The 12,526-nt window shown below is 36.2% G+C and overlaps 1 protein-coding gene across 1 annotated transcript in view; it reads right to left on the bottom strand.

The window, feature by feature from the left end:
* Window positions 1–441: 441 nt before the first annotated feature.
* The window catches only part of SPOPL (speckle type BTB/POZ protein like), a 63,163-nt gene continuing 51,078 nt past the window's right edge, over window positions 442–12,526 (bottom strand). Inside the window, exons 9-11 of the mRNA XM_080798272.1 lie at window positions 4,300–4,442; window positions 4,157–4,210; window positions 442–1,935 (exon numbers count right to left, since the gene is read on the bottom strand). Coding sequence (XP_080654398.1) covers window positions 1,791–1,935; window positions 4,157–4,210; window positions 4,300–4,442 — 342 coding nt within the window. The 3' untranslated portion in view covers window positions 442–1,790. The remainder of the gene's footprint in view (window positions 1,936–4,156; window positions 4,211–4,299; window positions 4,443–12,526) is intronic.

Genomic DNA, 12,526 nt, shown 5'->3' with positions numbered 1-12,526 from the left:
AGTGCTTGCTTAATGTAAGTATGAATCACTCTTTATATATTAAGATTGCTTCAGTGACTACCTAACAAAGAGATAACAAAAACGAAATCTATTTTAAAACCTCAGGCTTCATTTTTCTCCTTTTGTCCTAAATTCAAAAATTAAACAAACACATCATACAAATTTTAATCTGGGGAATAAAGTATGTACGTGAATATATAGGTATATGTGTTTTTTTTCTAGTGACACTTTTTCCCTTGTGGTCAAGTATAAATCTTGCCTAAGAAGCATACTGTCACTATCATAGAAAATCAAATGCAGTGACTTGCCACTGATCACTCCTACTTCTCTGGGATAATGCACCAGAACAGACCTCCACTATGAACAGAGCTATCCAAACACTGAACATGTGTATGTGTTTAAAGCTAAATTCATTTATAATAAAGAACTGGCCCATGAAAAGCAGTTTATAAATAGTTTATCCTGTTCACATTATGCAGAATTTCAATATCATCCACAATGTTAGTACAGTAACTGAAACAGAAAGGAGAAAGCTAGGGGGGAAAAAAGGTTCAGAGTGTGGCCTGACATATTTCTAAGGGCTCTCTCCTTTAGCCTGCAAATAATATAAGTTCACTGTTTTCAGGAGGAGAGTAGAGTATCCAGGATTTGTTTATTCAGTTGCCTTCTCCAAAGTGTGATAAGACAGGAATAAATTCAATAATAAATATCTGAAATTTAAACCAATTTAACTATAATCAAGGATATCGTTCTTATCTATTATCATAAACATCCCAATTGCCTCCATTGGTCTTAAAAAATTCTTTCAAAAGTTAAGACACAATTAATTATACCTTATTAATACCATCAAAAACAAAAAAAATATATGTACCATTTAGCATACAAAAGTTACACATTAAAAGTGCATATATATCTTTCTTAATTGGCCCACTCCTTAAATTTACATTTGGTCATCCTTACTTTCAACATGGACAGAATTCTTCATATAAATGTATGTCACTATAAATTAAAAAAATTAATTCAGCATAAAACATGCTTTCTTTTTATTGAAATCTTAACCTCAATCAGTTCTCAATCATTGTAAACTTGAATAAATCCACAAAAAACACAAGCGAAAGTTTGTTATGCTTTTCTTAGTTTGTTGGACAGTCAACACACAGACAAACATCACAAATTTTACTAAAAATTTGGGCCAACTCATTGCATATTTGCCCCCTGAAATGAAAAATAAATTAGAATTGAAGCAGTGTATTGCCGTAACTTACCTTGAAGGTAAGCAGGTTCTCCTATATGTATAGAACTTAGACTGGAGACATTATCAGTAATCTCCAATTCAAGTGCTTTTAAGAAGAACCTAGTTTTAAACTTTGAGACAGCACAGGACAAACCCTATAAAATTCATTTTGCTTTTTTCTCAAACTAATGGAAGATCCTTTTGAAACTTAATATCTTCAGTTATCAATATTACTGCATTATGGACCTAGTGCAATCCTGCATAGCCTTAGTCAAAATGACAAGGCACAATAAAAAAATTAAAGTATTATATGAACAAGAGAAGTCACTGAAGATAATTTAAGGCCTTGAAGTGAATTAGAGTATAATCAGTCTAATTTAAAGCTGAAGAATAAACCATAAATTATCCACCTGAAATGCAAGCAATATGCTTTTTCAGCTTCTGTTCTGTGGACAAGACAACAGAAACAACTCTTGCTTATGGTTTGTATATTAGAATCCTTCTGGACCTGGAGGAGTAAAAGTCAATTCCATTTTTCTACAGTTCATGGAAGATTTCAGGACTGTTTTAGCCGTTTGCGTGGAATGCCAAACTGTGGACACTGTGCAGACGCTAGTGCTCGGAAGGCTTCTGCTACTAAATGAGGGTGAGACTGAATCATGGACTTCCACCCTGATGTTTCCATTATGTCCGCTGCTTGGCTGAAAAATAAAGTTATGTTATGTTTATTAAAGAGTACTTTTCAAAACACATTATTATTTTTAAAACTTACAAATTTCAAAATGTTTTAAACACTTCATTTCTCTATGTCATCAGGCCCCATGAATTCATGAAAATACCATCTTCACCTTACTGGTATTTTATGTTGCAACAGAAACTCTTAAATTCTTCTGGAAGTTCTATACTCTGGAATTATGTTACACTTTTCTACATAGTCCTAACTCCCATTGTTACCATTTGTGTATCAGCTCTTTCAATAGCTCTTTTCCCGGGCTGTTACACACAGGTTTTCTCTAGAGTTCCAACTTTTGCCCTCTGCTCTTCTCCTTCTACTTCAATACTATCAACTCCTACTAATACTTCAGGTGTTTTTTCAATAATTCCTCAAAAAGGCTTTCTTCCCCTAGCTTAGGTAAGGTTCTTTTGCTATATGCTTGGATGGGTATGTTATATAGTATCTATTGTTACACTTTATTTCAATTACTTATCTAATTCCAATTTGCCTCCTGCTAAGCTATAAACCCCATGAAGGCAGGGGAACGTTCATCATGTTCACCACTATATTCTTTGTATAAGCATAGTACCTAGGGTATTTACTGGATAGTAAATATAAATACCTGTCAAATGAATGATTACCTACTGCTTCATGCTTCTATACTTTGGACGGAGCTATCCTTTCTGTTCACAATGCCTGTTATTTCCTTCTCAGTTTTATTAATTCCTATTCGTGTTTAAAGGCTCAGAAGTCATCTACAGAAAGCCATACCTAAACCGTCCAATCTTTATCCAGTGCCCTGTACATATCTTCCTTTATCATATTACTTACCACATTATAATAACATATTCATGTACTTAGTTTTTATCAATAGATAAATTTCTCAAGAGAGGATTTTTCCTAATCATTTTTATATGAAACTCCTTAGCATGGTGTTTGAGACACAAGAGTACTAGGTAAATGTTTGTGGAACTAAACAGTAGCTAATAACAATAAAACAACTTTTTTAATTTGCCTGACATCATACTACCTCTATGTCATTGTGTTTATAATTTTAACTAATTGTTCAGAATCACAAAGATACCTATCAATATACCTGGCATTTTCATTTATTTAATTCAACAAATATCTATTGAAGATGTGCATCTACAACAGCTTCTCCAGGGGATGTGAAATAAACCGGCATTTGTTGACAGTGGAGAAAAGTTGTTCAATGTAATATTTTCTTAACAGAATACAATTAGAACTTGAAAGTGGCTAAGTACAAAGGATCACAAAATTATCATTTACTGCTAATACATTATATTTTTGATTCAAATGGATTTTTTAGGATCAAATGCCATGATGATAATGTATTACCACACAACAGTCAATATACAGAACAGCCAATAACTTAAAAGTGGTCATACATGAAAACAATGGGAAGTAATTAAATGGTCAACACTCATTTTATCGTCTCTAACACTGTCTTTTTTCACTTATCAACTTTTGATAATATGTGAAAATGGAACTGAATAGTTTACAGGTAAAACCTAATCAAAAGCAGGAACAAATTCTTTACACTATCAACTCTTCTTTGATTTAAAAAATTATAAAACGTAGACAAATCATTCTAAAAATGAGAGAAGAAAACATAAGAAGGGAATAATAATTTCTAGTAGTTCATACTCAGAAGGCCCGGCTTAGAAACATGTAACAACTATCACACCTCTTACAGTTTTACCAGAGAAAGGAAAGACCAAATTGAACCAGCAGCTAGTCTAAAATACTGTATGATTCAAGTTACTTGGCTAACCTAAGAAGCAGTGGATGAACATTCAAATGTAAAGACTTTCTAAGCAAATCTGGAGGAACACGCCTCAGAGGATAAAATGAGTATTTCCCACATTTTTAGAAATGCTTTCTGAAGGGGCCCTAGGGAAAAGATCTTCAATAGCCATTGAAATACCTGGACTCAGTTATATACTATAAGCATATGTGCATAAGAAATTAAAATGTCGATCCCAGTTCACATTAGAAGCTGATCTACAAGAAAGCATAGCCTCAAGAATCCACTAAGTAAAATTATTAATTTTTAAAATAACTGGCAGTTTACTTCATATAACTAATATCTGGATTCATACTTATGTAGATGAGCAAAAGGCTATGCAAACACTTAATTTCATGTATGCAGATCAACTTTAAGTCAGAAACTGATGTCATCTTACTTGCTGTTCCAGTTTTTCCCATCTTTACACCCAAGCTGTCGAAGTACACTGCACCTGCATTGAAGATTTAAACACACTTAAAAAAAAGTCCGGTGAAAAAATGTTGAAGGTGTCACACCCACTGAAATACAGGCATAGCTTACCTATTAATAAAGTCTATGGCTTGTGCTTTCAACTGTTCTGCGCTGTGCAAATCTGCAAGGACAAGGGTATCAGCAACATTTTCTACTGAGAGGTTACTACACAAAGCTTCTTCACACATGACCTTCAGCCGTTCCAGTGCGTACTATCCAAAAGGAAAACATAACAATTAAACATTTACTCAAACTACCAAGTTTTAAATACTTGGTATTTGTAATTTAGAAAACACTTGGTATCTGTAAACTAGAAAAAAAAGTTAAAGTACATTATACTCTGAACTGAGAATTAAGAAAAAGACTTTTATTTTTAAAAAGATTTATTTATTTTTTTTTTTTAAATTTTTTATTTTTTTTTAAGATTTTATTTATTTATTTGACATAGAGAGAACACAAGTAGACAGAGAGGCAGAGAGCCTGATGCGGGACTCGATCACAGGACCCTGAGATCACGACCTGAGCTGAAGGCAGAGGCTTAACCCACTGAGCCACCCAGGCGCCCAAGATTTATTTATTTTTGAGACAGAGAGAGAGAGAAAGAGAGAGAGCGTGCGCGCAGAGCGTGCGCGCAGAGTGTGCGTGCACGCGTGAGCGCGCATGAATGGGGGGTGGGGACAGAGGGAGAAGAAGACTCCCCACCGGGCAGAGAGCCTGATATGGGACTGGATCCTAGGACTGTGGGATCATGACCTGAGCCTAAGGCCGATGCTTAACGGACTGAGCCACGCAGATGCCCCTATGACTGAGAATTAAAAAAACCCTCAAAGTTATTTTAACCTAATATTAAGAAGATGCTCTTGAATGAATATTAAGAAGATTAATATTAAGAAGATTCTCTTGAATGAATTCAAGAGAAAGACTAATTTTCTTTAGGAAATTTCAATTTATGCAAAATACATACTGTCAATTTTTTTTTTTTAAAAGATTTTATTTATTTATTTGACAGAGAGAGAGATCACAAATAGGCAGAGAGGCAGGCAGAGAGAGGGGGAAGCAGGCTCCCTGCTGAGCAGAGAGCCCGATGCGGGGCTTGATCCCAGGACCCTGAGATCATGACCTGAGCTGAAGGCAGAGGCTTTAACCCACTGAGCCACCCAGGTGCCCCCCTACATACTGTCAATTTTTAAAACAGTTTTATTCTTTTAAAAAAATCTTTCTTGCTCAATACTCTTAATGAGTGAATTTCTCTTCTCTATTTTAAACGCCGAAGTGTACCAGGCAGTACCTGTATGTTGCCACTGCTCAATCTTGAAGAACGAATTATAAAGCTGAAAAAATCATTTTTTTTTTAAAAGATTTTATTTATTTATTTGACAGAGATCACAAGTAGGCACAGAGGCAGGCAGAGAGAGAGGGGGAAGCAGGCTCCCCGCTGAGCGGAGAGCCAGATGCGGGGCTCGATCCCAGGACCCTGGGATCATGACCCGAGCCGAAGGCAGAGGCTTAACCCACTGAGCCACCCAGGCGCCCCTGAAAAAATCATTTTGATAACTTCTTTAGTTATTATTACGACTTTAGCAGCTTTACTGAAGTATAAGTGATATATGGCAAACTGCACATATTTAAAGTTTATACTTTGGTAAGTTTATAACATATAACCATTATTAAAGCATGACATTGAACATATTCATCATCCCTAAAAGTTTCTTCCCACCTCTTGGTAATCCTCCCCTTTCACCCCACCCCAGGCTAAAACTCTGATGTGCTCTCTACTGCTATAGTTTGCATTTTCTTGAGTCTTCCAAAAATGGAATCATATAATTTGTACTCATTTTTGACTGGCTGCTTCTACTCAGAATATTTATTCTGAGATTCATGCATGTCTGCTATTTTATCAACAGTTCAATGTTTTTTATTGCTAAAAAACAATTCCATTGCATAGAGACATACCATATTTGTTTCTGCATTCCTCTGTTGATAAACATTTGGGTGTTTCCAATTTTTAGCTATTACAAATAAAGCTTCTATAAATATTCACATACAAGTCACTGTATGGGAATATGCCTTTTTTTCTCTTAGATAAAATAGTAGACTCACTAGATCACATGGTGTGAAACTTTTAAGAAGTCACCAATCTTTCAAAGTGGTTGTAACATGTTACATTTCCATCAGCAGTGTATAAGAGTTCTAACTTACACATCCTTGACCATACTTAATGTGGTCTTTGTAATCTCAGTTATTACAATACATGTGTAGAAACAACACATATGGTTTTAATTTACCTTCCCCTAATAACTAGTGATGTTGAGTATCTTTTGATATAGTTAACTGACATTAATTGAGAAAATGTCTGTTCAAATATGTTCTCTATTTTTAGAAATAACATTGTTGGGCACCTGGGTGGCTCAGTCAGTTAAGCATCAGCCTTCAGCTCAGGTCATGATCCCAGGGCCCTAGGATTGAATCCTGAATCAGGCTCCCTGCTCAGAGGGGAATCTGCTTCTCCCTCTAACTGCTCCCCCCTCCCCCGGCTTGTGCTCTCTCTCAAATAAAATCTTAAAAAAAAAAAAAAAAAAAGGAAATACATATTTTCTTTAAAAAAATATTGTTTTCTTATAATTGAGTTTTGGCAGTTCTTAATATAGTTTGAATGCAAAAGTCCTTTAGCTGGGGTGCCTCAGTCAATTAGGCAGCCAACTCTTGATTTTGGCTCACATCCTGATGTTAGGGTTGTGAGATCAAGCTCCACATCAGGCCCCATGCTCAGCAAGGAGTCTGCTTGAGATCCTCTCGCTCTTCCTCTGCCCCTCCCTCTGCTTATGTGCCCTTTCTCTCTTTAAAATAAATAAATAAATCTTAAAAAAAAATAAAGCCTTTTAGCAGCTATATTCTGAATAAAAGCTGCTAACTGTATAGATGCTTTGCAAAGTATTTTCTCCTAGTTTGTGTCTAGTCTTTTCATTATGTGTTTTCTGAAGTTTTAGAACTTTACTTAAGCCTAATTTATCAATTTTTCTTTTATGTATTATGTTTTTTGATGTGATAGCTCAAAAGTCTTTGCCTAACACAAGACTATGAAGACTTTACCCTATGTTTTCTCTTCAAAGTTTTAAGTTTTAGATTTATAATCCATTTTGCATTACTTTTTGTATTTGGCTTAAAGTTCATATAAGAAATTCTATTTTTTTTTCTTTCAGGCATATAGATATCCAATTGTTCTAGTATCACTTGTTGAAAAGACTATCCCTTCTTCACTGAATTGTCTTTTCACCTTTACCAAAAATTAGGTAACAATATATGTAACAGTCTATTTCTGTACTTTCCATTCTGTTCCAATAAGTTGTCTATCTTGTAACCAATACACTTCTTAAATCCTGAAGCTTTACTTATTTTTTAAAAATATTTTATTTATTTATCTGAGAGAGAGGGAGAGGGAAAGAGCATAAGCAGGCGGAGCAGCAGGAGAGAGAGAAGCAGGCTCCCTACTGAGCAGGGAACCTGATGCCAGAGCTTGATCCCAGGACCCCAGGATCACGACCTGAGCCAAAGGCAGACGCTTAACCGACTGAGACACCCAGGTGCCCCTTAAATCCTGAAGCTTTATAGGAAGACTTGTTATCACGCAGTTTTAGCCTTTCACTTTGATCTTCTTTTTCAAAGTTATCTGACTGTTCTAGGCTCTTGCACTTGCATGTAAATTTTATATCCACTTGTCAAAAAACAAAACAAAACAAAAAAACCTGCTAAGGACATGTTGGTTCTACTAGTGAATTTTAAGAACTGAAATTTTAATATTGAGAATACTAATCCATGAACAAAAGAAAATTTTTTTAAAGATTTTATTTATTTATTTGACAGACACACTGAGAGAGGGAACACAAGCAGGGGGAGTGGGACAGGGAGAAGGAGGCTTCCCGCTGAGCAGGGAGTCCAATATGGGGCTTGATCCCAGGACCCTGGGATCATGACCTGAGCCAAAGGCAGTCGCTTAATGACTGAGCCACCCAGGCACCCCCAAAATTTCTCTTTCTATTTATTCAGGTAGTCCCTGAATTTCACTTATCAATATCTTGTAATTATCAGTTCAGTCTTTTGACATCTTTTGCCAGATATATGCCGATATATTTAATATTTCTGATGCTACTGCAAATGTCATTTTTAATTTAAATTTTTATTGAGATAGCTATAGGTTCATGTGTAGTTTTAAGAAATTAATAGATTCCAGCTTGAGAGAAATACGGCAACAGAGTAGGAGGACTCTAGGCTCCTCTTGTCCCACAAACACAACTAGGTAACTATCAGATTATCCTAAATACCCCAGGAATAGACTAGAAGACTGAAAGAACAAACTCCACAGCTAAAGGGAGAGAAGAGGCCACAATGATAAAGGTAGGAAGTGTGGAGACCTGGTTTAGCGGAGAATGGATTGTAAGTGCTGTAGAGGGGAGGGAGTTGCAGTCATGGAGAAGGATGAGGAAGAGAGGAGCGCACAGAGGAATTCAAAAGGGAATGTTTCTCCAAAAATGATGGCTTGTAAAATGAGAGGACTTGAGTTTCATGACTTCTTGCAATAAGTGGGGCTAGAGTTCTGTGGGCTTGGATAGGATAGAGTTTGGAGGGTAATGCCCTGCTCCTGGACAGAAGGCAGACAAAAAACCCAGGGGTAGGTTATGTGGAAACAGCTAACTGAAGAATGTTTGGGACACATCAGGGTCACATTATTTGCTCTTCTCTGAGGATATCCCTGAGAGGCAGCATTCACAGCGACACTTCTCCTAGAACAAAGGAGCTAGTCAGTGCCAGTTAACTCCCCCACCCCTCAGCATAAATACAGACCCAGCACTGCATCCACATTGGCTGCCTTACTTGCTAACACCAAGCCCCACTCCGTTGCACTCCAGGAGGACCACCTTTCTCAGTCAAGCTTCTGTCAGTCCCAGCATAGCAGGCCCTTCCCCCAGAAAATCAGCACAAACCCAGCCCATAGTTCTGCAGGGCCTCAGTTCCAGACGAAGCAGTGTCAGGTCACATTTCACAAACAGCCCAGAGCATAGCTAGTTAAAATTTGCCACATCTACATTAGGGATGAAACATGGCCTCCAGCAAAGGAGGAGAGTCTTGTGGACAACTGGCTTAAAGGACAGAGTAACCAGAATACAACAGTGGAATGCAGAACACACTCGAGATGTGCCCTGGAAGTGCCAGGACCTGGGCACTACATAACTTCTTCTTCATTAGGCCATTACTTTCAGGAACAGGAGATATAACTGGCTTTTCTAACACAGAGAAGCAGGAGACAAAATGAGAAGATAGAGAAAATTACCCAAAGTGAAGGAACAAGATAAAGTCATGGCCAGAGATCAAAGTGAAACCGATATAAGTAACATGCCTGATGGAGAATTTAAAGCAATGATCATAAGGATACTCACTGGACTTGAGAAAAGACTGGAAGATCAGTGAGACCCCTAGCACAGAGATAAAGGAATTAAAAAAGAATCAATCAGAGATGAAGAATACAATAAACAGGATCAGAAACAGGCTTGATGCAATGAACAGAAAGCTGAAAAAAGCAGAGGAACAGATTAGTGAGCTAGAAATAATGGAAAATAATGAAACTGAATGAAAGAGAAAGAATTACACAACATGAGAAGACTTAGGAACTCAAGTTGTCTCCATCAAATGTGTAACTCTCCTATTTTAAGAGTCCAGAAGAAGAATAGGGAGCAAAGCGGGCAGCAAATTTACTTGAGGAAATAATAGCTAAAAATTTCCTTAATCTGGGAAAGGAAACAGACCTGCAAATCCAGGAGGCATAGAGAATTCCCATGAAAATCAACTAAAGCAAGCCCATACCAAGACATATTATAACTATGTTTGCAAAATATAGTGATAAAGAAAAACTCTTAAAAGCAGAAAATCAAATGAAGTCCTTAAAAGGGATGACCTATATAAGGCTAGCCAGGGATTCCTCAACAGAAACTTGGCAAGCCGGATGGGGGTGGCATGATATATTCAAAGTGCTGAGTGGGAAAAATCCGTAGCCATGAACAATCTATCCAGCAAGGCTTTCACTCAGAATAGAAGGAGAGAGTAAGAGTTTCCAGAAAAACAAAACTAAAGGAGTTCTTAATCACTAGACTGGCCCTTGTAAGAAATATTAAAGGGTACTTTGATTGCAAAGGAGAGTCCAAAAGTAACAAAAATAAAAAAGGATCAGAAAAAATCTCCAAACAATGGCAGAACAAGTAATAAAATGGCAATAAATACATTGCTATTAATAACTGCTTTGAATGTAAATGGACTAAATACCCTAATCAAAAGACACAGAGTGTCAGAATGGATTAAAAAAACAAGACCCATATATGCTGCCTATAAAAGATTCATTTGAGATCTAAAGATACCCTGCAGATTGAAAATGAGGGGATGGAGAAAATTAACATGCAAATGAATGTCAAAAGAAAGCTAGAGTAGTGATACTTATATCAAACAAACTAGACTTTAAAACAAAGACTGTAACAAGAGACGAAGAAGGACACTGTACTATAATAAAGGGGATAATCCAACAAGAATAACTATTGAATAATCACAAATTAGCCCACAAAGAGCCATTAACAAATACAAGAAAACTAAAATCATCCAATGCACCTTTTTTGACCACAATGCTATGAAACTACAAGTCAACCACAAGAAAAAAATCTGGAAAGACCACAAATACAGGATGTTAAATAACACGCTATTAAACAATAATGGGTCAAGCAAGAAATCAAAAACGAAATTAAAAAAAAAATACATGGAAACAAATAAAAGTGAAAACACTATGGTTTAAAACCTTTGGGATGCAGCAAAAGCAGTCCTAAGATGGAACAGGCATACCTTAGGAAGCAAGAAAAATCTCAAGCTTTAACTTTTCACCCGAAGGAGCTAAAGAACAAAGGCTAAAGCAAGCAGAAGGAAGGAAATAATAAAGGTTAAAGCAGAAATAAATGATACAGAAACTAAAAACGAAACCAAACACACACACAAAAAAACAAAAAAACCCAACAGAACAGATCAATGAAACCAGGAGTTGGGGAAAATTAATAGGATTGATAAACCTCCAGCTAGACTTATCAAAAAAGAAAAGAGAAAGGACCCAAATAAATAAAATCACAAAGAGAGAAGAAATAACAACCAACACCACAGAAATACAAACGATTATGAGAGTATTATGAAAAACTATATGCCCAACAAATTGGACAACCTAGAAAAAATGGATAAATTCCCAGAAACATATAAATCGCCAAAACTAAAACATGAATAAATAGAAAAGTTGAAGAGACTGATAACCAGCAAAGAAACTGAATCAGTAATCAAAAAACTCCTCAACAAAAGTCCAGGATCAGATAGATGGCTTCACAGGCAAATTCTACCAACCATTCAAAGAAGAGTTAATACCTATTCTTCTCAAACTATTCTAAAAAACAGAAAAGGAAGGAAAACTTTCACTTTCATTCTATGAGGCCAATATTACCGATACCAAAACCAGATGAAGACACCACTAAAAAGGAGTACTACAGGTCAATATCCCTGATGAACACAGATATGAAAATCCTAGCAAACTGAATCCAACAATACATTAAAAAAAAGCATTCACCACAATCAAGTGGAATTTATTCCTGAGCCACAAGTTTGGTTCAGTATTCATAAATCTATCAACATGACAGATCACATTAATAAAAGAAAGGATAAGAACCATATGATCATTTTAATAGGTGCAGAAAAGATATTTGACAAAGTACAAAATCCATTCATGATAAAAACCCTTAACAAATTAAGTTTAAAGGGAACACATCTCAACATACAATGACCATATATGAAAATCCCACAGCTAATATCATCCTCACTGGGGGAAAAATCGAGAGACTTTCCCTATGTTAAGGAACAAGAAGACAAGGATGTTTACTCTCACTAACATAGTACTGGAAGTTTCAGCCATGGCAAGGAGACGACAACCACAAAAAATAAAAGGCATCCAAATCAGCAAGGAAGTAGTAAAACTTTCCCTATTTGCAGAAGACGGGACTCCACCAAGAAACTGCTAGAACTGATGCATGAATTCAGTAAAGTCTCAGGATACAAAATCATCATACAACATCCAATGGGAAAAAGACTGCCTCTTCAACAAACTGTGTTGGGAAAACTGGACAGCAACATGCAAAAGAATGAAACCGGACCACTAGCTTATACCATACACAAAAATAAATTCAAAATGAAAGACCTAAATGTGAGACCTGAAACCACAAAAATCCTAGAA

This window comes from Martes martes (assembly GCF_963455335.1).
Source record: "Martes martes genome assembly, chromosome: 3".
NCBI lineage: Eukaryota > Metazoa > Chordata > Mammalia > Carnivora > Mustelidae > Martes > Martes martes.
The sequence above is the reverse complement of the archived record's forward strand: the minus strand, read 5'-3'. Positions and strand labels throughout refer to the sequence as shown.